The sequence below is a fragment of the Ambystoma mexicanum genome, chromosome 1q (assembly GCF_040938575.1).
Source record: "Ambystoma mexicanum isolate Mex_15411 chromosome 1q, UKY_AmexF1_1, whole genome shotgun sequence".
NCBI classification, from domain to species: Eukaryota; Metazoa; Chordata; class Amphibia; order Caudata; family Ambystomatidae; genus Ambystoma; species Ambystoma mexicanum.
Window position 1 is genome coordinate 709,394,616 of NC_090922.1, and position 27,559 is coordinate 709,422,174.

General features: G+C 44.3%; 1 protein-coding gene across 1 annotated transcript in view; it reads left to right on the top strand.

Annotated features, from left to right (window-relative positions):
* Nucleotides 1-27,559, top strand: part of SEC22B (SEC22 homolog B, vesicle trafficking protein) — a 405,344-nt gene that overhangs the window by 78,516 nt on the left and 299,269 nt on the right. The window contains exon 2 of the mRNA XM_069641336.1: nt 16,984-17,093. Coding sequence (XP_069497437.1) covers nt 16,984-17,093 — 110 coding nt within the window. The remainder of the gene's footprint in view (nt 1-16,983; nt 17,094-27,559) is intronic.

A 27,559-nucleotide genomic window follows, 5' to 3' on the forward strand; every position in this document is an offset into this window, starting at 1 on the left:
GTTTACTTTTATTCAAAGGTGCAACCTCATCAATGGCGTGTACACCATGGTGGTGGGGTCGTTAATCGTGGTTTGGAAGGTTGTCGTTGGCTTCAGCAGAGGAAGGATAGGGACTGCTGTGATATTCCAGGCGTTTCTTGTAAGGTAGAGGCTTGTCTACCGGTAGCTATGATGAACACTATTACATTGTGGTCTGACCAAGGTCAGGGCACATTAGACAACATTGAGATGTTGCAGTTGAGGTCTGCTAGCCAGTTAAGGATGCATCGTTTATTATGGGTAGGACTTGTGATGGGTTGAATGAAGTCGAGGACTTCGATAGTTTGCTAAGGCATGAACATTAGGGTCCAGCGGATCAGTAAAGCCTGAATTTAAATCACCTAAGAGGACAATTCTAGAAGATGGCTTGACGCTCAGTGAGAGGAGGTGAGAGATATCCTCCTCAAACGATAGCAAGTGGCTTGGTGGTCTATAGATTAGATGTAAGGTCATTGTGGCAGTGTGGGAGATGGTCATCTTGGCTGACATCAATTCCCCTGATTGGAAGGCTTGGTTGTTTATTTCTCTGATGGAGGTTTTTAGCTATGATAACCACTACCCTTCGCCCTTTAGAGTCAACTGTCTTTCCTGAGGATAGTGTAATTATTCGGGAAAGGGAAAGGGAAGGGCCTGCTGCAGCATGCAGCCACGTTTCTGTAATGGCTAGTAGGACAAGGTTATTACTGAATATTAGGTCAGTGATGTAGAGGGCGTGAGCCATTAGCGATATGGTATTGATCAACGTTCCTTAGAGCGGCATAGGTGTCTCTGGGTCCGAGATTGAAAAGGTGAGAGGTGCCGGGGTGACAGTGTAATAATGCACATTTATGTCGCAAGGCATATTTCCATTGGCTGGAGGGTCAGGGTAATCCTGCACATTTGCAGTAGCTGCTGTATCAGGATGATCCAACACATTTACACAAGCTGCTATATCAGGGTAATAATTTTCATTTGTAATGGCTGATATATCAAGATGACCAGGCATTTTTACAGAAGCTGCTATATCCATGTCATAATGCACATTTGCGTTAGCTGCTGTGTCAGAGTAACAAGGCATTTTTGCATTAGTTGGAAAGTCGAGGCAATCAAACACATTACTATTTGCTGTTAAGTTTTGTGGATTGTGGAAGCGAGTGGCAGCTGATTGGTATGGAGAAAGGTTGCTGTGTCATGGTGGGCGTGACTGCAAAAGCTGGAAACTGCGTTGCCGCGTGAGTTTCGTTCGAGGCGAGTGGTGTGGGCGTCAATGGTCGTAGTACGTAGGCATAGGCGTTAAATTTCTTTTATAAATTGTAGGGGCTTTGACGGGCGCAACGCGCAAGTAAAGGTGAGTGGTTTGCGCTGAGAGCTACACGCGTCTTACGTAACCACTGCATGATTTGTGAACATAATTTTTGCTTTTAGTGACTGATACGGAGGGAGTGCAAGCACCTTGCAAGGTGCAGTGGGGCTTCCTATAAAGGAACGGGGTGGAAGTTTGAAGGAACAAGGATGGCAGCATGTTCTGGTAGTGAGTGCAACATTGTCATGATCCCAGTAAGTGAGCACAGTTCCCATTCAGGCATGCAGGAGAAGCAAGGTACTTCACATCAGTCAGCAGGTCAAAAGTGGGTACAAGCCTAGCAAACATGGCATTTGTACCATTCATAGCATATGCTCCCATAGTCTCTCATAGTGCTTACAGTGGTCTCATACACTAAAAATGGCCACCGCCAGATCCATTGATAACTTACTGCATGATTTATACTTATTGCAGAGGGAGCTACTTAAGCCCCGCCTCCGCCAGAGCGCTCGCTTCGCGTTTTCTCTGCTGACAGCGGGTAACGCTACCGACGTCTGTCCTCACAGAACCTGTCAAAGAAAAAATCAGAGACATTCGTTTTCACAGAAAAAACTGAATTCCATAGTTATAGAAAAGACTTACCTTACCGAACCGAAGTTTATCTCTGACGTCAGCTGTGTTCGTTCATAGCCGCAGTATCTTCTGGCAGAAGTTCTCCCACAGCCACAGCATCTTCAAGCAGCATTCATCGTTCGCAGTCGCAGTACCTTCATTCAGAAGTTTCCTCAGCAGCCACCGCATCTTCTGAAGGTATTTTTCCTCAGCTTTCCTAAAACCTGCAGACAAATAAGGTATTTAATTAACAAACAAACTTAATAGAAAATAAGAAAGAAGAAGTTTAAATAAGTTTACGTACCTGATGTTTCTTCAAGTTTTCACCGCTCAGTTATTACTGTGCTCTTCCCTAAGGCTGCAGTTACTCCTCATAGACGAATTTACGCTAGTTGAACGTTTCTCCATCCCGAGTAACGTTGCAGTCATTCCGCAGACATTAGACTCTCCGAATTCCGAGAACCTGCAAGAAAAAGGGAAAATATTAGAGAGATCTCTCCAACGTAGGGACTATTCCAAATCTAAAAGACAATCGTAATTTCTCCAGATACTTACCTAAGACACATTCTGGAAAAGCAAAGACATTATAAAGGCAAGAGTCTATTAAACACCTCAAGTTTCTTCATTCCAACGCGCCCCTGTAGAATAACAGGATGGAGAGCTCCACAAAACATAAACACAGGTGAGAAGGGAGGGATTACCAAAAGCACCCAGTTATACAGTAACTTCTCAGAAATCAGGTATTATAACAGTTCTATTGTTGTTATTGTTGTTTATACAGAAAAGGTATCCTAAAAGTGCCCAAGTAACAGGTCCACAGGCTGAGGAGGCATTACGCTCCTGAGGAGTCCAGGTAAGCGTTACAGACATATACAAAGTAACATAGTGTTTCAGGCTGCAGTTTGGACCGTTCTTTAATGTGTAGGCGTGCGGGCAGCTTCCAGTAACGTGACCGGGACGGACAGAGGTCTTCGTTGACGGCTGTCCTTTAATGGAGGCTCGCATTGCCTGCAGTCTCCCAGCAGGCATTGGGCTCTGAATGTGTGTCAGCCTATCATTGGCTGGTGTGGAAAGGCATTCAGGGGGGGCCCTCTTCTGGAAGACAAGTTGCTTTAAGTGGCAGTGCTGCATCGCATAGTATAGCCGAAGGGAGCTTACCTGGCTTACTGATCCCGCATGGATGGGTTCAGGGATGTCTCCAGTGCACAGGTCTGGGCAAGGGCTTTGTGTTGCCCTTTCACACAGCATTGAGGTCCAGGGTGTTGGAGAACTGGTTAACACCAGACACAACTCCAGCAGTCAACACAGATCTGGCCCACAAATACAGACCTTACTCAATAGATCCAAGTTTTATAACTAAGCACACTACTCCTGAAAGCCTGGTGGTTCAGACAGTCACTCCGACTTCTAAGGCTGTAGCCTACCGACTATTAAAGGTTCTATGCCTAGAGGGTGTTTTCCGCAGGCATTATGGCCCTGAAGGCCATTAATGCGACCTGTGCTCTAACCAAGTACACGCACACCTTGTGGGATGTAATGGCCTTGTCCGTGGAGCATTTCTCTGAGGTGTGGAGAGAGAGGGGTTTCTAAACCTCGTACAGGATGGCAAAGATGCCTTATGCCAGTCTCTCCAGTCTGCTAGACTCTGTAAGCAGAGCAATGGCGACAAGTACTGTTGCCAGGAGATTTGCTTGGCTGAGGAAATCAGGTTTGCACCTGATGTGCGAAGCTGTTCATGCTTAAATGCCCCCCACCAACAACACTTGCCCCCCACCAGCAACTTGCGTAAACATTATTCTAATTTACAGACCACCCACTGATATGCCGACATTTGATGAAGATCTGAGCCTTCTACTTAACTCTTCAAATCGCCCAAACTTTTCCACCGTACTTCTAGGAAACCTGAATCAGTGGAAAGGGGATGTCTGGGACGGAGAAGCAACTTGCCAGTCCATAACCTAAAGCCAACTCACAAGGGAGACCACATCCTGGATTGGGTGGCAACCCGAAATGTCACTGTATGTGACTTTAGTACCAACCATTGCATCTGGTCAGACCACTGTATGGTCGAATGCACAATCTGTTTGCCTAAACATATACATTTACCTCGCAAACCACCCAAGAAAATCCTTAACCGGAATTACAGTAAACTTAAGTCGGCAGATCTAGAAACCGGTATGCAACTCGTCTGATTTAGACCCTCCAGATAGGCTTGCAGAAATCTACAAACTTCACGTGACAAACTTACTTGACAATAATGCACCTTTAAAGACCAAGATAATCTGGAACTGTCCAAACCATCAAGACTGGTTTACCTCTGACCTAAAGATCTTAAACAGGAAAAAAGAGAAGTCGAGCAAATATGGGCAAACAAATCAGAATATGGAAAACAGAGACAAATGGAAATCTATAGAAAGAACATTTAAAACAAAGATCCTTTTGGCTAAAAAGATCTACTGTGACACTCAAATTGAATCAGCAGGAAACCACACTAAGAAACTTTTTGAGCTGTATAAATCTTGGGAAAAACCTACTGCCCTTGCTCATGCTATTACCCCTAACAAAGATGACTGCGAAAATGTTCAAAAAGCATTTCAAGACCAGGTCCTACTGACCTGTAGCAAAATTTTATAACAAACAAGGTGTCCTAAAGATACCTTCTGAACAAGGGACGAGCAACGAATATTAACACAACCCCAAAACTTTCGTTTTGACGCTATGACCATCGACAACACTGCCAAAATGTTAGCTAACGTCAGGCCTACTTCCTGTATAGGTGACCCTCTCCCGACTAAAATCATTCTCAAGGATATTAGCATCTTTGCTCCTTTCTTTACCATATTTATAAATGCCTCTTTGCTACACAAGAACATTCCCACAACTGTCAATGAGGTAGCAGTCATGCCCATTATTAAGAAGCCAGGTCACAGTACTAAAGATCCGGCAAACCTAGACCAATAACTAATACCCCTTTCTTACTAAAAATGTTGGATAAGGCATCAACCATCCAGTTAGACACATTTCGAATCTGCTTCTGCCTTTCGCTACAAACAATCTGATTTCCGTAGAAATTACGGGACTGAAAGCGCCTCGTTAGAATTGGAGACACAAACGCTAGGGTGAATAGACAAAGTTAAAATGGGTCTACTTATTTTACTAGATCTCTCTGCGGCGTTCAACCCCCACAGAGAGAGGAGTACTCTAGACTACTGGAAACATTAGCTGATCCTGGTAAATGTTCCAGCCACGCCATCGAGTGGATATGCTCCTTTCTCAGCGAAAGAACCTCTAAAATATGCTGGGGTACAGCCTGCTCTGATCCTGTCTCTATCAGATAGGGCGTGCCACAGGAGGCCTGTATTTCTCCTACCCCTTTTACAGCTATATAAGGCCTCTGTGTGAAAAACAAGAGACCATGGGCCTCCATTTCACCAACTACGCTGACGATTTTCAGCTAACCATGGATCTTAGTGGTGACCATGTCACACATCTATTCGATCATCCAGGAGTGGACGATTGGAAACTGGATGTATTTAAACAGCTCTAAAACTGAGCTCATGATATATGGAACAAGCCAAGTTAGGAACAAGCTTGACCAAGCGTACACACTTTTCACAGTAGACACCTGCCACATCAAGGAGGTTGAGAAGGTGAAAACACTAGGCACCGTATTTGAGGCATCCCTTAACATGGATGCCCATGTCAACAACGTTACTAAGAATGCCCACTACCACCTCAAAACCTTGAGACAAATCCATTTGTTTCACGTAAAAACTGTGAAACCTTAGTCCAAGCCATAGTCATGCCCCGGCTGGACTATTGCAATGCCTTACTCTATAAGGCTAACAAAAAGAACATCCAGAAGCTGCAGATCATTCAGAAAGATGCTGTCAGGCTATTGTATAATGTCATGAGGAGAGAACATATTTCAAGCCACAGAAAGGAGCTTCACTGGCTGCCTGTGAAGAAACTAATTCAATTTAAGCCACTAACTCTGACTCATAAGTGTCTTTACGTGGAGGCACCAGATTATTCAAGCAAACTTTGAAAAAATATTCCCCACTGCGCAAAAAGTGCTGCACATCTTTTTGTCATACCACAAGTCAAACAAGCTCAAGGAAAAGGCAGATCCTTCCCTCTAAGAGCGGCAAGTACTTGGAATAAACTTCAAACATCCATGTGTTCAGAGGAACATTGCAGTACTTTCCAAAAACATTTGAAAACAATCCTGTTCGAGTAGATTTGCTAAATCCATGTTCTGTTATTTTCATGTTGTCTGTTGAGTGCCCTGATGCCTGCGGGCTATGGCGCGATAGAAATAAACAAATAAAATAAAAAATTTAAAAAGATGTTGAAGCAGGGCTCTTCGACATGCCGTTTGACGGCACCCACCTTTTTGGTTCCAAGGCTGGTGAGAGCCTAGAAATATTACAGGCGTCCAAAGCGGCAGCTAAGTACCTGCGAGCAGCAATACGTCAGTCTCAACAGACACAGGGGTCTTTCCACAGCAGGAGAAGTCAGGCTTTTCGTTTCTACTTCTCAATTGCAAGATGAAGAGGCCGGTTTGCACAGAGGGGGTCAGAGAAGGACTCCCTGTGGTTCACGAGGGCGAGGAGGAAAAACTCTCAGCCGCTGCTTCTTTGCCCTCTGCGGCAGCAACAACCTCAAACCCCCTTTGAGTCCTTAGTTCACAGGACTGAGGTGGGGGCAGGCTGACTCAGCATTTGGAGTGTTGATGAGGAATAACCTCAGATGCATTGGCACTGCAAACAGTGGCTCATGACTATTGCCTCCCTTTTTTAATAAGACCCCCAGATTGTCCTATAGTAGGTGAAGCCCTGAAAGATCCGGTTCCACTCCTCCTACATGAGATCTTCACCCTGTTGGAGAAAGGTGCAATAGAGTCCGTACTGTGAAGAATCTAGCGAAATCACCACTGACTCTCTGGAAGGAATCTTCTCTTATGTGTCCAGGGAAGGGCAGAAGCTACCTGACACCAACTCTTGTGGTGGCTGTCTGCGGGAGGGTCACACGGGGAAGCCAAACTCCAGGGAGTTAGGAACCTCCTAGATCAGCATAATAGTCATAAATCCCCATAATTCACATGCATCTTTACAACCCACTTGTATGGCCTATCTTCGACTCTGCCCTCTCATTCACCACCCCTCCCCCACATCAAGGACCTTACTTAAAAATCCTACTTCCGTCTCTGCCTCCTCAGAGGCATTCTTCCTTTTCTCACCTTCCCCCAGGAGTTCAAGGTCTCCAGAGTGCTGGTCCTTTCCAGGCTGGACTATTGCAAATGCCTCTTTCTCAATCTCCCTCTCTTATCTTCGCCCCCTCCAGCTAATTCAGAGTAAGGGTGCAAGACTTATCCTTCAATCCCAGGTACCGTATCTCTCCAGCCTTAAAATCGCTCCACTGGCTCCCTCTGCATCATCCACAAGGCCTTCTGGGACCATGCGATTTCCAACTTTCCCTCTCTAGATACTCCCCTGCTCGAGCCCTACGCTCCTCTAATTCCAACTCCCTTACTGTCAAACACTTCTCTAATCAGAGAGTGGGGGCTGGGGGCAGATCTCTCTCTCTGCAGCTGGTGCCTCCCTTTGGAACACCTTCCCTGCCCCTGTCAGATTTGAGCCAGACCTCGTTAAATTCAGGAAACTGCTCAAAACTCTGCTCTTCTCTAGCTCTTTCCCTTCCTTGCTAATCTCCCCACTGCAGCTGTGATGGGTTGCCTGATCCTCATGAACCTCACAGGCTCCCTGGCCCTCTTCACCATTCATTACCAGCATTCTTCCCCCTCCAATGCATTGCCCTGCATGCCCCTGCCTGGTGGCTCCACATGCCACCATTGAGAGCTGCCTGTACTAGCACTTAGCGTGAGGTGCTCCTCCTGCCTCCGCTTAGCACTTCCCTCTTCAGGCCCCCCCCCCCGCATTTGTTCACTCTTCTACTCCCCTTTCTATCCCCATCCCCTGCAATTATCATCAATGCACTTGCACGGTCAAATGCCACAAAGCCTAGTAGGACCACGCCTGTAAATATATAATTGTTTTTTTGTTTTTTGCAATTGTTATTATTTCCCCTGTTGTCTAAAGCGCCTTACAAATGATCAATAAATAAACTAAATAAATATTGCAGGCTTTTCCAGCCAAATTCCTTGTTTGTCTTCCTCACCGCAGGCCCTATTTATGTACTGAAATGAGGAAGAGGGATGGAGCAAAGAAGATGCCTAGAAGCGGTAAGCCAACGTCCTGTTCTAGTCTTTGGGAGCTTAAGACTAATGCTGGGAAGTTTGGAAAGAGGCCACAGCTGATGGCAATGGAAGGAGAGTGTGTCGGAGCCTGACGTTGTCGGGCAATGTGTGCGAATTCCGACAAGAACCCCAGAAGCAAGAAGCTTGTGAACCGAGGCTCAATCGGACAGTGCGAGAAAGAACCGAACTGAAAGCAGCTTGCTGCCTGGTGACTGGGAGAAACGGGAGCCTCCCAGCGCGAGAGAGAACAGAGCAAAGACAGACCGGCTGACGGGACGGATGCCTAGTCAGCGGACCGAACTAGAAGTCAGAGGAGATGCAAGGACCGCCAGAGACGCCCGGTAAGCCCAGGGAGACAGAATGGGTTATCTGGGCGCTTATCAGCAAATGTCGCGTCACGCGGAGTATATGAGAGAGAGTCACTAAAAGCAACAACAGAATTGATATGATTAAGAACATTGGCAGCAAACGGGTCGGAGATCCAATATTCCAAAGGAAGGAGTGATGTGTATATGAACATCGTTAAAAGTGAGACGGAAGCCCAAAACCATAAAATAGGAAATGTGATACTTAAGAACAGAGTGGAAAAAGAGACAATAACCTTGGAAAGGGGAGATAAAGTAAATATGTAGTATGTTTAAAAGGGGTCAGTGCCCCAACTGTGGAAAGCTATTGTAAAAGTGGTTGAAAGAAAGATTAAATCAAGAAAGAGAAAGCCCTGTCAGGTTAGTGGACCAGGCAGACTTAGTGTGAGACTCCTACCCAAAAGGGGGAGACCAGAGGCAAAGTGATATCCTGGCAGGAGAGTATACAGGAGTAAAACGTGAAGCAATATCCTGGCAGAGACTATTCCAGGAGTAGGAAGTGAAGCAGTACCCTGGCAGGAGAGTATACCGGGAGTAAGAAGCGAAGCAATATCCTGGCAGGAGAGTATACCAGGAGTAAGAAGTGTAGCAAGGAAGTAAACCATGAGTGAGGAGTAAAACAATATTCTGGAAAAGGAAGAACCCAGGAGTGAGAAGACAAGTCAAGTGATATCCTGGCAAGGGCGTAACCCCAGGAGTGTGAAAGCAAAATAAACTTGAAGTTGTGGAAATAAAAAAGAAGACGCATACCCCTGTAAGGATTGAAGAGAGAGTCACAGAAACCGGTGTCCAGTTAAAGGATCGACAGTCAAAGGATCGACTTAATTTGATCGAAATACAATGGGGTCGAATGGTGAAAGGGTCGAAAAAGTTTGAAATGTAATGTAATAAAAAATAAAAAACTTTACAATGTTCTTTATTTGACATATATTTATTATTATTGTTCATTTTGTGAAATGCTTTTTATGTATTTGTTGTAACATTTTAAATATGTAAGCAGTTAACTTTCTTAAATATATAACTGCTTTTTTTACTAAATAGATATATGAATTGCTTGCAACAATGAAAAAAAGTAGTATGAATGTATTACATTTTGACCACTAGGTGGTGGTATTGTATTACTTTTGAAATGCATAGTAATGTATATTTGTTATCTGTTTGTAACGTATGACGTATTACACCGCGTAGGCCGACGTAGACGCCATTTTTGAAGTCTTTTCATCGCGGTTCGGATGCCTGTTGCTCGCGCTCCCAGTTATAATGGATTTCTGGATGGATTCTTTATTATTTTTTTTTTTTTTTGGTGGATATTTTTCCAGCTTGGATGCCTTTTTTTTACTGGATCGTTCCTTGGATTTCTTGGCTTGGATAACGTGTTCATGGATTTGGGTTTTCGTTTCCAACGGATGGATTTACCTTGGCACAGATTTTTTTTTTCTGTTTTTTTTCCTGCATGGATGCCTTTTTTTCAGGATATATGATTTTTTTCATGGATTCTATGGCTTGGAGTACGCGTTCTTGGATTTGGGTTTTTGTTTCCAACGGATTAAGCATGGAGTCACTATTTGGATATGGTTTCCAGCATTTGTTGTGCGTTTTCGGTGTCCGAAGCTGGCGTTTTTTGGTGAGTTTGTTTTTATTTGTTATTAACATTTTAAGTTGTATGCTATTGCTTCTAGGAATTGCATAGGTTCTGTACTTTCAAAATTGTTTACAATGCTTGTGATTCTTTCTTCATAGTCTCTGTATTTTTTTTTGCTTGTTTGGTTTTCCAGGGATATTGTTTGTGATAGTTTTATTTCTTGCCTATTTTGTTCAGATTTAAGATTGTTGATGAAGTGCCATAAGTTCGTATTGTTGGTGTTGAATTCCTTATTTATTTTGCTGTGCCACCCCTCCTGTACGTTGTTTGTTCTAGGCCAGTTTTCTTTTACTGATGCATAGCAATTCCATATGTTTATTTCATATTTTCCCTTTCTTCTGGTCCCATGTCTTGTTAGTTGTCCAATGCACGTGCACGCCATATAGTCTAAGAAATTACTTAATTGTTCCTCATGATTTGTGTAGCAATCAAAGTGTCATAATATTTCACAACCATGTCCTCTTTTACAAAAGCTAATGCATATAATTTCTTGGTGTTGGAATTCTGTGGCCTCTATGTACATTGTCCGTAATCCTAATTTATGAATTTATTTCCATAATGACTGTCCGAAATGAAAAAAAAGCCCTGAATATGTGTTTCCGGATATATTTTTGAAAATGCTTTTATTTGTCCTTGTTCAAAATCCATGATTATTGTTTTTGGTGTTTTTTCCGGCAATGATTAATTTATATATACATCTGTACAGTTCCTCCGATTTTCCAGGCATTAAAACGTAAATTAAAGGTATAACTGTCCCATTGATTGTCCCACGAATGCTGTAAAACTGAAGAAATGGTGCCGGACATGATTTAAAAGTAGCGTCTCCATGCCATGTTGCTGAATCCCCCAAGTGTGTTATATTACGTAAAGTTGTAAAAATTAACATTTTCTCATTGTTCATATCTAACATTTTCCACAGAAATTGCTCTCCCTTTTCTGTTTTTTGTAAAATGTCTGGTACAATCATGTTTACATAACTTTGTGGTGTCACTGGTAAGTTTTCCTTTCGTCGTTTCTGCCTGTTCACATTCCGTTTCATTAATTTCGTATTTGGCATTTGTGCGGTTACATGCAGTGGTAACTTCTCGTAAGTTTTGCTTATGAGTGAGCTTGTTGGCTCATTTTTATTCATTTCCACATTTTGTTTCAATTCATTTAGCGTTTTCTTTATTAAAACTGTGGTATTGTCCGGCATATGGTTATGCTCACCAGTTAAATGTATATTCTCCCTTTCAGTTATAGCTCTGCCGTTGCAGTTTAATTTTTTGTAATCCTTACATTTCCAATAGCTTTTTTCATTTCTTGTACATTCCCTGTTGTACACATATCCTTCATATAGCAATTGTGAAGCTCCCATCTGCGATTTTATGAATTCCATTTCTGTATTAAATTGTATCTGAAATATTAAATTGTATAAATGAATTCACCTACTCTGCTATAATCTGCAAACGACTTTCTAATTCGCATGTTTAATGTGTTTAACTTACCGTTTTTACAGTCACGTATACGTTATTCACTCGGTTGTTTTGTCAGCTGCTCTCTCTGTCACTTTCCTCACGCACTGACAGTTTGTTTTCAACCGTCAGCTGTGCTTATTGTTTTAAAACAAGGTGCTTTACTTTTTATTTGCATCATGTCCTTTAACCCTTTCTTTAGTTTCATTACTATTTCAATGGGCGAGCCCTTTGTTTCGATCAAATGACCCGTGTATATTATGTGTATGGGTTGTCGACCCTTTGACTTTCGAGCCTTTTGTTTCGATCAAATGACCCGTTTACATTATGTGTATGGGTTGTTGATCCTTTGACTTTCAATCCTTTGGTTTTGATCCTTTTGTGTTTCGATCCTTTGTTTTCGATCGTTTGACCTATAACCACAGAAACCCTGGCAGGAAATTTACACCAGAAGTGGAAAGTGAATCAGCTTGGAATCGTGTAAAGAAACCGCATGCTTGAAGGAAACTCAAAGGAAGGCTCATGACCTTGTGAGATATTATTAACAACGTGATTAAGAGACACTGATCTGCAAGAAGGACTCTAGAGGAAGGGAGACCCCTTTCCTGGTGGGACACTGTTTTATTCTTATGTTCTGCACCATAAACCCTTATTTTCAAACAAGCTACAGGGATATAGCATACCAGAGTATCCCAGTACACATTATATTGAAGTTAGAGCGTATGGGTAAGATTAGGATTTTCGGACACAGGACGGAGGACACTCTTGTTTAAAACATCCTGACACAGGCGGGCCTTAGTTTTGTAGACACAGGGAAACCCCTCTTAGATTTAGAGATAGATAGGATTTTCTCTGACCCTTCGTATTATTTTCTGAAAAGAAGTCTACAGCAACCAACAAACATGCCGTTGTGTCCATGTCTTACTCTTCACCCCTTACAGTACCTGTAACAGAGAGAAATAAAGGTTGGTACTCTCCCTATTTTCTGATCCCCAAAAAGGACGGAACACTGCGACCCATCTTGGACTTGAGATGCTTGAACAAGTTCAAGATGGTTACTCTTTCGCAGATCCTTGAACTTCAGGATTGGTTGGCATCACTAGACCTTCTGGATGCTTACTTTCATGTGCAAATCCATCCCAAACACAGAAAGTTACCTGAAGGTTCGCCATTGGCAGTTCTCATGATCAGTTTTGGGTTCTGCCATTCAGGCTCACCTCTGTCTCGAGGGGTTTCACCAAGCCCATGGTGGTGGTGGCAGCAAGTCTAAGGAGGGAAGGTATTCACATCTGGACGATTGGCTGATCAGAGCCTTTTCCTCCCGAACAGGCACAGTCATCTCAGTTACACTTGCCACTTCCTCCACAGGCTGGGCTTCTCCCTGAATTTCAAGAAGTCCCACTTGACACCATCTCAGAAGCTTCAGTTTATTGGAGCAATCCTGGATTCGTCCTCGGGGAAAGTTGAGGGCTCACCATCTTTCGCAGATGGTCCAAAGGTTTGAGAGCCCAGTATCTTCCGTCATTTGACTTTCAAAGGTTGCTCAGCCTCATGACATTCTGCAATTTCCTGGTGTCAGAAGCCCGTTTAAGAATGAGGTCCCTTCATTGGGCTCTCACATCCCAGTGGTCACAGTTCTCCGGCAGAATGACTGACCTTTTTCAGGTCCTAAACAATGTTGCACAGGATCTCGTGTGGTCGGCCAGTTGGGAGAAAGTGATGAAAGGAGAACCTTTTTGGCAACAATGGACTGAGATGACCGTAGTGACAAAAGTCTCCCTCACAGGGTGCAGAGCCCACATGAACAAACTTTCCATCAGCGGTCGTTGGTCTCCGTCGGAGTCCAAACTTTACATCACATCTTTTAGAGCTGAGAGCAATCAGCCTAATGCGAATGTCTTCTCTGCCTTCAGTGCAGGGGAAGACGTTCCTGATGATGCCGGACAGCACAGTGGGCATGTATAACCTCAACAAAAGAGGGGGTGTAGGGTCACCAACTGTGCAGAGAAGCAATGCAGCTCTGGTTTTGGGCAATACAAGAAGGCATCTCTCTGCTGGAAGTTCACCTAGCTGGCGAAGAAAACATAGCAGTGGACGCTCTGAGCAGGCAGAGCACTGTCTCCCATAAGTGGGAGTTAGCTCAGGAAGTCCTTTTAGAGATCCCTGGCCTTTGGGGAACCCCTTAGGTGGATCTGTTCGCATCCAGTGTCCCTAAGAATTACAATTTATTCTGCTCCAGGGAATTTCCTCAGAGAGGAGCTTACGGGAAGGATTTGTAGTGGACTGGAAATGTCCACCAGTCCCCAACATTGCTCTTGTCATCAGGAGATTGAGAAAGTTTTGGAAATCCATGATCCTGATTGAGCCAGAAGAACATGGTACCAGGAACTTCTAGAGATGGCCATCTGCTTTCCAATTCGTCTTCCCCAAAGCGAGGACTTGCTCCCGCAAGAGGGGGTCTCCTCCTACATCCAGAAATTAGTACTCTGTATCTTATCCTCTCAGAAACCAGGCATGAAGCTTCAAATATTTGGACCTTCCAGAAGATGTGATGGAGGTATTGCTTTTAGCCAGAAGGCCAGTAACACATCTCTGTACCGTTGCCAATGGAATACATCCTGCAGCTGGTGCAGGGATACTTCTGTATTATCATTCTTGCTTCATCTGGCCCTTCAGGGGCTTCAGGTTTCCATGGTAAAGGGTTATTTGCCAGCACTTTCCATTTTTAAGCGTTCGCCGGATCAGGGTTCCTATTTCAAAATCCCTATAGTAATTCAGTTCTTAAAGGACTAACTAACATCTTTCCCCCGGTTCCATTTATTGTACAGGTATGGGACTTGAATTTGGTGTTAAGGTATCTAATAGGATCACCCTTTGAACCCTTGCATTCTTACATTGAACCCATGTACATTCCCACTCAGAATGTTAAGCCTTCTGACTGCGATTACATCAGCCCGCAGAGTCGGTGAGCTTCAAGCTCTTTCTGCTAAACCACCCTATACTACCTTTTTTAAGCATAAGGTGGTTTTGACGGTATGTCCTTCTTTCTTACCGAAGGTGATATCGAAGTTCCATTGAGCTCAAAAGATTGTGTTTCCTGCTTTGTATCCACCTCCTCATTTCTCTAAGGAGGAGACATTGCATTGTTTGGACCCTAAGAGGACCTCAAGCTTCTTTATTTCTAGAATGTCCAAAATTAGGCAAGATGACCAGCTCTTTGTGGGTAATTCAGTTCACAAATTGGGACACGCTGTCAACAAACAAACCATCTCTCCCTGGATAATTTTATGCATTTTGGAATGCTATATCTTGGCTGGCAAAGATCTGCCCGATGGTCTAAGAGCTCATTCCACCCGAGGAGTGGCTACTTTTTCGGCTCTTCATTTGTAGTGCAGCAACTTGCTCCTCTTTGCACACTTTTAGCAAATACTATTGCCTGGATTCTGTCAGATCAGGAGGCAAGATTTGGCAAGGCTGTGCTTCACAGCATTAATCAGCAATAAATTCTGTTCCCACCTCCTTCAACATACTGTTTTGGGAGTCTATCAAACATGAGGAATATGTAGGAGGACACAATTCAGTCAAAGAACAAATAACGTACCCTTGGTAATGTTCTTTTGACTGGATGTTCCTCCCACGTATTCCTTATGGCCCTCCCATCCTACCCCTCTATCTTGGTGCGAATGTCTGTATTGTACACCTTCCCCTCTTTCAATGTCTGGGTCATACCCTTTTAAGGCAGCTGAGCATAGGGAGGAAAAAACTAGAACTGAGGCAACGGGCGCCACGCAAGCTTCTTATACAAGTGTCAACGTCACGGCTGAGGGCAGGACGGAGGCCGTCGAGGGCAACGACTCGATGATTCAGTGCACCCAATACTTTGAAAAAAGTTTCTAAAGCTGCAAGCAGACTTGAGAATGTATCAAAGGTGAGGAATACGTGGGAGGAACATCCAGGGGAAAGTAATTTGTTCTTTTCAAGGATGGGAGGTTACTTTGTCTTTTCTTGTGAGACCAATAAGGCACATACAGTTCTTGAAAGATCCCTGACAAGTGACCGTGGTATCATTCCCCGCCAATGAACCCTTACTCTGTACTAACCTGCTTGTTTTACTACTAATAACACATATTAGGAATGTCTTGATGTTGAGTATACAAATCTCGAACTCAACCACTAAGTAGAACGTGTTATGAACTTGAAATGACAAATAATCTGTGAAATTCAACAGATGATGCTAAAATGAGTAATGGAATAGGAGTGTAATTGTTTTGTATTTTTTTTTAAAGGTTTGTTTAAATCGACATAAAAATTTAAAAAAGAAAAATAACATTCTTTCATTTTACTAGCTTTTGAAATGCACACCTCGTGGTCCTTGTCCTCCTGCTGCTTGTCCTCCTGCTCCTCCCCTCCCCCTGATGTACAAAACACCCAGCAGTGGTGTTGCTCTGTTAAAGTTGCAAGCTGCTGCCACCTTAATTTTACACATACATACAGCACATCATTTTTTTAACAAGCCAGAGTCAATTATCACTTGCCAATGGCTAGTGGATAATGTACATTTTTCACCCTGTCCGGTTGCAATATGTCGTAATGGGTCTTGTCGAAGCGCTGTTCTCCTGCGCAAATATAAACAAATATAATAGTCGGTAAGACGTCTACAATCCTTAACTACCCTGACTTTACATGGAACACTTCACCTGCATATTTAGGCTGGTTATGTCATGTTCCATGTGTTCTGGTTTACTGCAATTGTGATGGTGTATTCTATGTCCAAAGCCTTTGTAAAACAAAATGATTGCATTGAGCCTCTCACCAACGATGGGCTGATTAGTTTAATACGTTTTTCATTTATTGCATGCCAACTTCTTGCTGCTCTTGATGACTGAAACGATATCACCATCTGGCTTAATTTATTTTTATACTACTCTAGAATTTCTTGATCTGAACTCTTGTTTCTTTCATTCATTGGCCGTTTGCTCACATTGCACCAGGATCATAAGAAATGTTGGAAAGGATTTATTTTCGGAGTGGTACCTGGCAACGAGAAAAACTCAAATAATAAATAGAATTTCTGAGCTTTTTCACCATCGAATCTGTCTTCAGTGCTATCTTAACTAGTTTTATCACAAGGCTGGCACGTACTTTCGAAAAAAAAACAATGTAATAGTTTATATGTAAAAGAAATATCTAACAGTTTCTCACTTGCCGTCATTTCAGGCTCTTCACCATATCCTAAGGTACCGATTACGATCCATGACTCTTGCAATGCTGTGTGCACTTTCTCTCCACGCTGTAAGGAGATGTTCTAAGGCAAATTGTTTATATTTTAGTCAGGCCGAGATTTACAGCAGTACCAGAGCCAGGCCAAGCAACTTTTCCGTAAACTAAATGAACAGTCCCCGACACGGTGTACTTTGGAGGCAGGTGCCATGGCATTTCAGTAAGTAGAACACCTGTGTGTACGTTTTTCTTTGAAAATCCATGTTTTGCATTCGTACCAAAATTCCTTGCAAGAATACAATCGTATCGTTGGTTTGTTTTTTTACTGTTTTCATTGAAGGTGATAAATTAACTGCATAATGTGAAGTAACGTAGTCATTGCAACCATTCTTACTGTCTACAACGAGACTGATATAAGGCACAGAGACATGCATTTTAGATGCCCAGATGTTCGACCTACATTAGTAAAACTAGAGGACTTTGTCGCTTTTATAAGATAAGACTTAAATAAGAATCAGAATGGATTGACTGAGACTGAGCCGTGAGCCACAGATGAAGATGAATGGTGGGAATGCTAATTGGTAACCTTGATTACTCTCGTTCTCTTATTCCTTGTCGCAGTATTTTCTCTTTGAAACTCCTGCCTCCAGGACCCTCTTTATGTTTGTTTTTTCACTTGCCCTACTCCCTTGCCTACCTCAAATATATATTACTGTGCCCCCCATTCCAGTTCCATACCCGGATGTTAAGGACCAGGACATTGCCATTAGGGTGGCTGTGGAGGGTCATAAGTACTGGGACGAAGAACAGGACTAATAACAATGGAGATTACCGGTAAATTATGCCCCCATTACCTCCCCGTCCTTATTACTCATCCCAGTACTTAATTGTTGAGGTATACCCAAGCATACCTATGACTGTGGCAATAAGCATACAACAACTTTGCTGCAGACACCTACATTTAGGCCCCGACTGGCATGGATAAATGTGCATGTTATGTCAAGCAGGTTGTGTTTCACCAGTGAGTTATAGACTGTGCATTTGGGAGCCTGGCAAATGACTGATATAAATCCCCTCGGCTTTACCCCAATAAGCTTCTATTTCCCTTGTTGATCCCTCCAGGTAAGAGGGTTCTTGATACCTTATAGGATTCATTGGCGTCATCCTTAAACCATCGACCAATTGTAGCTAACGATGCCTTCCTGCTGGAGATCTACCTCAAAACGTAGGCAGTCTGCCCTGGGCCAACCCTGAGACCATTCAAGATAGAGCAAATACTGCAATTTTCCTGCCCAGTAGATGCCAGGACCCATGTCCAGGCAACCTGGATTTGGAAAATATCAGGTAGGCCCATCTCCTGGGATTGATTTATTCTATGTTTGGGTTGCATCTGAACCCCCACTGCCTCTGGGAGAACTGGCAAAATGGGAGGCCCTACACCACAACTCCCTTCACTCCCCCAATCCTCTGGCTGATGACATTACTACTAATAAGACTCCCTATCTGGCTTTAAAGAATCAAAATTGACCTCCATTGGCTATCATGCACATTTCTGGTGGCCAGCCTTCTGCTGTCTTGTAGTACTAAGACCAGTGGAGGCATTCGTCCTTGCCCTCGCCAACCGTGTCTCTCAACTTTCATGAGCTCCCATCGGACGTATCCACCTGAATCATGGTACGTTCCCAGTATTATTGGACCCAGATTTGCTCCAATGCTAACAATGGTTCCCTGGTCAGCTCTAATAGGAAGGAAACCAGCACCTTCTTGGCCATACCAGCGCCACCAGCACAACCTGATATGTTGAGACTCCGATCCTCTTCATGACTCTGGGTAACATAGCCAATGGAGAAAAGCCCTTCCCAAACCCCCCCTGTTGTTGAGTTGTCATGGCATTAGTCCCAACAGCACGTACCACCTGAAATCGTGAGCGGAACTTGGGACTTTTACATTTTTCCAGGGGGACAATGCATCTACCACCGGTACTCTGAACCTCCTGCAGATACTGTTGAATACTATTGGATCCATTGCCCCGACGGGAAAGGGATGATTCTGCCCAATTGGTCCCACTTGGATCTGTCCTTTTCGTAGTTGCCCGAGTACGGAGCCCCATGATCAAATAGGCCAGAAGGTTAGGGGTCGCAGGAGGACTCTCTCTTACTGCCCCACATAGACACATGACGCCATAATTGGCAGTCGTAAATTCCTTCATACTGATACCACCTGTTAGTATGGAGGCCACAAACATTTTCAAACTGTCCTGAAACGGGCCCAATAAAGCGTCAATCATGTGGCAGAACTAGATTCGATTACCTCCAGTTGACCATTAGTCCCCGCCTTTTGTAGACCTTTGCACAGGTACTTCATCTGTACTGCCCACAATTCCTTCATAGGTGACTCACCAGCCAGTCACCCAGATAAGGGAACAATCCTTCTCACGACTTCAGATATGCCACCATCGAACTCTTTGTGAATGCCAATGGCGAGGCTTTAAGTCCCAGTGCCAGGGACACAAAGCAGAAAATGTACTGCAACAGAGAAAATCTCTGGAACTTCAAAGGACTGCATTGAATCGTGATGTGGTAGTAGGAAACCAGTAGGTGTGGAGAAGCAACACTGGGCACTTTGGCTTGCGAGATAAACTTCTGCAAGTTTTCCATTCTGAACCACTCTTGCATAACCAAATACTGTTCAGATGCATTAGATCCAAAATCAGTCAATGTTGCTTTTAGCTTGGGTATCAGGAAGACTTTGAAATAAATAACACTCCTGTTTCCTGCTTGCAAAACCCAGGATAATGGCCATCTTTTCAAGCGATTTGTGAATCCCTTCTATGAGATCTTCTTGATGTTGGTCACCTCCTGGTCAACGGGCTTCTTCCTTCTACAGCTGTTTTATGTGGACTACCAGAGCCTGCACTTCATTGGCCTGGGAGTCTGCTGTCCAGCTGCACAGTTTAATTTCCCCACACGGCAAGCCTTATAGGGTCTAGTAGATTGCCGAAAGCCTGTTCCTGTCTCTCTGCGATCACATGCTCTCCTAGGCGAACGTCTGGAGTCTGACATCTCCCTTAACTTGTCTGGGTCCTTTCAATTTTCCAAAAATTTGCCAATTTCAGCATAGATGGTCTGCAGATTCCTGTCTCCACATCGGCGAAGACCATTGTGGTCTACCTGGATATATCTCTCTCTCCCTCTTTCCCTCTCCAGGTCAACACCATTGCCACATCAGCCGCCTACACGATGAAGCAAATTAATGCTGCCAGACCTTTCCTAGCCCCAATCAACTCCCTCACCATTGCCAGAGCTTCATTGGAGCCCGGTTGGACTATTGTAACGTCCTCTTTGCCGGCAAATCGGCACACAACATTCATAAACTACAAGTAATCCATAACAATGCAATCCAAGCAGCTCTCAACATCCCCAAAAGAGAGCATATATCCGAGGCAAGAAGATACGCCCACTGGCTACTGGTCAAGAAAAGGATCATTTCTAAAACACTATCGATCACACACCACTGCTTGTCCAACTCTTGGCAGGTGGCACATTGAACGACCATAGTTGAGAGGTGTTCTTTTAAATTGGTGATAAACCAATCTTCTTGAATGTCTGATGCAATGTGTTGCTTAGAGCTATGAGAAGGGTAATGCAATTGCTCAAAAGCCATGTGTAACAATTCGACGGGCATCACTACTTTTCCTGTACTTTGTTGTCTCCATAAGAGGTTGTTGGGGGTTTGCACACACCCACGCTTGAGCCATATATCCTGTTCTTCTGGGGGTGCTCTACGCTGCAGCTCAATTATCTGTGCGATAGAGAGAGCTGTGTATGCCTCTGTATCTGTTCTGGCGTTTGCTGTGGTTACAACGTATTCAGCAGATGTGGGCATGGGGAGATATGCTGCAGCTTTTGCTGCTGCTTTGGCGGCTGCGTTCCCTAATGATATTTCGTCAGTGTGGTGTGTGTGTGTGTGTGTGTGCTGCGCATTTAATGGCCGCTACCACAGAAGGTTCTGCGAGGGCGGAGATCAGTGTGTTGAGTAGGGCTGCATGCTGTACTGGTGAGCCATCTGCTCGCCTAAATCCCATCCTTCTTCAGCACGACAGACCTGTGTGCACCGTTGTGGTGACATAGGCAGAGTCGATAGTTACAAAGCAACACTTCAATGAGTTCTACCGGTTCAGGCAATTGGACTGAATAATCTATGGGCAATATCCTCATTACAAGTGTTTCATATTCTCCTTCCTGTAGGCGTACCACTGCTGCCCCAACATGTCTTTCACCTGCCTCTTGATCAATGGATGCTAACCCGTCAATGAAGAGGATTTCTCCCTCTTCTAGGGGGCTGTGTTTGGCTTTGGGGATATCATTGTCTTCGCCTTCATAAGATGCACAGTTATGCTGTTGCAAATCTTCGGCGGTGCATGGTTGTGTGAGGAAAGTGGCTGGTTGTACTGTCTTGCATCTTACAACATGGATGTGGGGGCTTGACAATATTATTTCATAAGTTGATGCTCTCTGTGTGGTGAGCGTGGACTTTGAGCACTCCAAAATCACGAATAGTGAGTGCTCCATATACAACGTTACTGAACACCCCTTGGCAGTTGTGGAGCTCTTTTCAATTGCAAAGGCCACAGCTGCAAGTGCGTGTTCCCAGATGAACTGTCTCTGCATGACAAAGTCGAGTGTGCCACTGTAATAGGCTAGTGGTTTATGGCCCATTGTGCTCTTCTGGATGAGTACTGCTGTCATGAATGTGCCATTCGAGTGTGAGAAAATATAAAACTCCTGTGTGTAATCTGCGGTGGCAAGGACAGGTGCTTTCCAGATCACTTCTTTTAAGTCATTGAAACTGGTTATCATCTCGGGGGGTCCACTCTCTTTTTCTGCTTCCTTGAGGCCCTGTAGGAGTGGCCTTATGTATGCCGCATAATCTAGAATTCATGCCCTGCAATAATTGCACAAACCTAAGAATGTTTCCATGTCTTTCACTGTGAGTGGTTTGGGAGTGGCACGCACTGTTACTGTCCTGTCAGGAATTATTCTTTTTCGTCCTTGGAAACGAGTTGCCCCAGGTAAAGTACCTCCAGTTGACAGTACTGGAGTTTGGCCTTGTGCACTTTGTACCCTTTCTTTGCTAGCAACTGCAGTAGCGCTATAAATTCCCTTCGACAGCTATGCTCGCTGTCGTTGCAGGCCAGTAGGTCCTCTACGTATTGTATTATTGTGCAGGGTATTTGAATGTTCCCTAAGACTTTGTGTAGTATCCTATTGAAAATGTTGGGGCTTTCGCAGGACCCCTGGGGCAAACAAGTGTGTTCTTAGGGCTTTCCGCCCAGGGTAAATGCTGGGAGGTATTGTGAGTCTGGAGGTGGGGGAACTGAGAAGGTGTTTTTCAAATCTACTGCAGTGAAATGGTTTGCCTCTTTGGGGTTACTGCAAAAAATGGATGCTGGGTTAGGGACAAGTGAAAACTACTTCTGTACTACGTCATTAAGGGGGCGGAGATCCTGCATCATCCTCCAACTGCCCTGCGTTGCCTTTTTAAAACATGTTTTATTGGCATTACAAAATATTATAAACAGTGAACATTTACCCAACCCCCTTAATCCTACCCTTTACCCTCACCCCCCTACCCTCCAACCACGATCAGGGAATAGCAACAGAAAACAAAGTCTATGCAATGCCTAAAATCTGAAGTTTGTGTGGGCAAAGTGCAAAATTGTAGTCATCTAGTAGGAATTGCAGTACCATTCTTTCGTAAATGCTGGCTGCGCCCCCTGAATAGTATGTCAGCCACTCCAAGGATACGAAATGCCATATCTTCACAAACCAATCATGAACATGTGGAGGATTTTTGTCTTTCCAATGTTGGGCAAACACCACTAGGGCCGCCACCCACAGGATAGTCATTGCTTTTTGTTTATGTTTAGGCCATTTTCTTTCTTCTGAGGTTGCAGTTCCCAACAAGATACCCTTTATATGATCCTGCGACCGCTTTCCAAACATACACTGAATATGTTTATTAATGGTTGCCCAGTAATTCCCCAATTTGGGACAGTCCACCCATATATGTATCCAGTCACCTTTGCCTTTGCATTCCCTCCAACATTTGTCAGTGCTAATTAGTTTCATTTTATGTAGCCTTTGTGGGGTATAGTGCCATTGTAACATTGCTTTATACCCTGGTTCTCTGATCTGTTGGACGCAAGTTAGTTTTGGAATGTCCCGCAATAATGGTTGCCATTCCTCTGTAGATATGGAAGCTCCCAATATCTGCTGCCAGTTTTGAACATACCTTATATTGCCTTCTTGGATCTCCTCTTGTACAAGGCGATAAAGGTTGGATATAAGGGTCTTCTACCCTGCATTTGAAATCAAACATATCTCAAATGCAGTTAACGGTCTAAGGGCCGCAGTTTTGTTCGGGGGAGCCAACAACCAATGTCAAATCTGAAAGTATTGGTAACTATCAATTTCCATTGAACCCATCCCCCGTTAACATTGTTTGAACAATATGAAGTTCATGCCCTGGAACATATCCCGAATTTTAATGCACTGCAGTGTTTTTCTTTTAGGAAAGGATCCCTTTTCCAAGCCAGGTTTAAACTGCGGGTTATTGAATATTGGTGAAAAAGGGGAAGGAGATGCTGTAATTTTTATTTTTTTATTTATTTACATTTATAAAGCGCTCACACAGCCCGCAGGCATCGAGGCGCTGTTACAGGAATTGTTTGTTTTTTACTTAGTTGCGTAATTGTGTTTTTTTTGTCTTAGTTACGTATTTATAACGCGCTTAAACACCCGGAGGTTTCAATTTGATATTGTTTTACTGCCCTGTGCCAAATATTTTCGACTAAGTTAGTGGTTTGACTGGCATGCATGTTTGAGGGTCTGTCTTGTTTTGGAAGCCAGCGCAATTCTGCAATGTGAGGACCGCAGATTGCCTTTTCCATTTTAGCCCAGATTTTCTCAGTCCTTAAGAAGAAGTACTCTCTCAGCACCCTTAAATGTGCGGCCTGGTAATGCGTAGCAAAATTGGGAAGTCCCAGGCCCCCATTATTTGTTGGGATCATTATTGTTTTATTGCTACCCATGGGATTTTATTGTTTCATACAAATTTCGATACCAACTCCTGTAATTCCAGAAAGAATGTGTGTGGTACCTGTATGGGGAGAGCCTGGAATAGATATAGCACCTTAGGTAGTATTGACATTTTCATAGCATTTATCTGTCCTTTGTTGGGGAGAATTTTTTGTTTAGTCCTAAATTCCTCCTACCTTAGAGACCTACAGCTCTTTTATGCAACTTTGGGACTTTGGACTTTTAAATTCTATGTGTTTTCTGTGTGTGTTTCTTTTGGTTATGGAGTCTGACAAACGCCATAGGTATAATATTTTACATTGTGTCACACAGAACCTTCAGTGCAGTGACACAGGGAAGTCTTTCAGATTTTCCCCAGGTTTAAATACCTTCTCTGGGATAAACTACTGTTTCCCAGAGCAGTAAAGTGAAATTGACTTTACTTACCATTGTAACTTGCTAGACCCAGCACACCCTGTCTTCCAATAGAGTGCTGGAGGGGTTACGTAGTACCCCCGTGTTCTAGCTGCTCATGTAAAACATTTTATGTTACCCTTTCCTCACAGAATGGCTGGTGGCAGTGGTTTAATTCGAACTACCATGGTTTGCATTTACCGCGGACTGCGTTTGCAGTCAAATTAAAGCAACCGCGGGAGCCATCTTTGTCAAAATGTCGCCCGGTCGTATTTTCTTCGCTACTTCTTTGTGGAAAGGTCCTTCCAGAGTTTACTATGCGCGCCAAACCAGGTTTGGTCTCTTTGTTCATTTCGCCTTGGCAGATTTTCTGGAGTGAAACCCGCATCTGGCTCCAGAGTGTCTGGAGTAGGAGGAAGTGAGGGTGGTGCCCGAAACTCCCTGTGCTTAGTGTCCTAGGAGACCCAAATGCACTTTGTTGTGATTTGGCTGGCTGGCTGACTGTCGGCAAAGGCAGCCAGCCTGCTGGGTGAGTGACAGCTAGGCTGGAATGAATGGGAAAGAACTGAATAAAAGTCGAGGACGAAGGAACTGAAGAAGAGCTTGAAGAGGATGCCTGCTGCAACTCCTGGACCGTTGGTTCGCCCGGTGAAGCCCTGCTGCAGTGCTGAAATGCCAAGTTTGCATCGACAGAGAAGCTCCTGCAAGGACGACTTCTCCCCTTGTGTTATGATATGATAGTTTATTTATATAGCACCTATACACAATGTGTTTCAAAGCGCTTCAAGGCAAGGGAGGCAACAAGGGAAAATACGATGACATTCTTACAGGCCATGAACAGTAAGGATGTGAAGTTAACTATCGTACTTGGCCTGACGACATTTCAGATAGTGCAAGTGCTAAGACATAGATAAGGAAGGGAGGGGGAGGGTGGGAAGGAAATGGAAACAGACAGGCGACTACCGTACTAGGCAAGACAACATTACTGGTAGAGCGGGAGGAAAACAAAAGGTGAGGGAGCGGGGTGCAGAAAGGGAGGGGAGGAACAAAACAAGTGACTATCGTACTAGGCTTGACAACGTTTCAGATAGTGCTGGAGGGAGGGGGGGACAGTAAGGGGATGGGGAGCGACAGACGAGGTTGCAATCATACTAGGTCCAGGGACAGTTCTGATAAAGTGCATAGAAGAGAGTAAGGGGAGGAGATAGGAAAAGGGAGAGGGGAGGAGAGAACAGAGAGTAAGCAGTCAAAAAGAACCGGAGAAGCATGAGGGGAGAGCGAATACAATTGCAGAAGTCAGTAGTAACACATAATGTTGCAAGTCTGGTTACAAGATGAAGATGGGAACAGCATGATTCAGGGCCACCATGAGTACAAGATTTGTATTTGTATTTATTTTTGTTTATATAGCGCTTTACACCAAAGCGCTGCACATTATAACAGGATACATATGAAATGGCATTATAATAGTAACAGTAGAAGCAATTAACAATGAGAATCAGGCCAACAAAACAATAAGTAGAGCAATTAACTGGAGGAGAGAAGGAGAGTAGTTCAGTAGAACTGAGAAGGGGGGGAGGGGAAGAGGGGGAAAGGAAGGGGTGAAGAGAGAATGGGGGGAGGGAGAAGATCAAGGAGATAAGGCAAGGAAGGAGGGGAGCAGGAAGGGGGAGGGGATTCAAGGCAGGGAATGGAGAAGGAGAGATTTGAGGGAAGTTCGGAATGAGGAAAAGGTGGAAATAGAGCGGAGAGGTAAGGAGTTCCAGTGTAGGGGGGCTTAGGAGATGGAAGGAGCGGAAACGGGATGAAGTGCAAGGGGAGGGAGGAACAGTGAGAAGGAAGTGGTCGGCAGAGCGAAGGGAGCGGGAGGGAGTGTAGAACGAGAGGAGGGAGCAGAGATAAGGGGGAGCAAGACCATGGAGAGATTTAAAGACTAGGCAGAGAAATAGAAATTTGAGATGGGAGTGAAAAGGAAGCCAGCCAATGGAGGGAAGGGGAAGCAGAGATGGAGTCACGGGGGAGAGGAGACAGAGGGTGCGGCGGCAGAGTGGTAGATAGATTTAAGGGCTGCGAGATGAGAAGTAGGACGTCCAAAGAGTAAGGAGGAGCAGTAGAAGAGGCGGGAGAAGATAAGGGATGAGATTAAGAGTTTAGTAGCATGGAAAGTGAGAGAGGGGCGGAACTTACGAATATTAAAGAGCTGGAAGCGACAGGCACCAGACGTGAGGGAGATGAGATGGGAAAAGGTGAGCGAGGAGTCAAAGTGGATGCCAAGGTTTCGAGCGTACTCAGAGATGGGGAGATTAGAAGGGGGAAAATGAATGAAAGGAGGAGAGAGAGGGGGAAGAGAGTTAGAGGGGAGGAAAACTACTTCAGTTTTATCAGTGTTAAGGGAAAGGGAGCAAGAAGACATCCAATTTTTTATAGCAGTAAGGCAGGAGGAGAGTTAAAGATGGAGGTCAGTAGAGAAGGAAGAGAAGGAGAGGAAGAGTTGAGGATCATCGGCGTAGAAATGGTGAGAAATGCCAAATGAGGAGATAACTGGGGCAAGGAGGGAGGTATAGAGTGAGAAAAGGAAAGGGCCAAGTACCAAGCCTTGGGGTACTCCATATTCCAGAGGCTGGGTAGGAGAGGAATGACCTCCCCAGGAAACAGTAAAAGAGCAGGAGGAGAGGTAAGAGGAAAGCCAGTTAAGAACAGAGCCTTTGAATCCAAAGGAAGATGGAGTATTGAGAAGAAAGGGGTGATCGACAGTGTCAAAGGCAGCAGAGAGGTGTAGAAGAATAAGGACGGAGGATTGCTTAGAGTGTCGAGCTGAGAGGAGGGAGTTAAGGATGTAAATAAGGGCAGTTTCAGGAGAGTGTTTAGGACGGAAGCCAGATTGAGAGGGAGGAAGGAGAGAGAGATTAGTGACAAAGGTTGAGAGTTGCGAGTGGGCGAGGTGCTCGAGAAGTTTAGAGAGGAATGGGAGAAGTGAGATAGGACGGTAGTTGGTGAGCAGGGGGTCAGCAGAGGGTTTCTTCAGAATGGGAATGATAGTGGCATGTTTAAAAGCAGAGGGGAAGATAGCAGAGGAAAGGCAGGTGTTGAAGAATGAAGTTAAGTAGAGAATAAGAAGAGGGTAGATCTTAGGTATAAGGAGGGAAGGGAAAGGGTCAGTAGGAGCAGAAGAGGGGTGGGCTTTGGAGAGGGG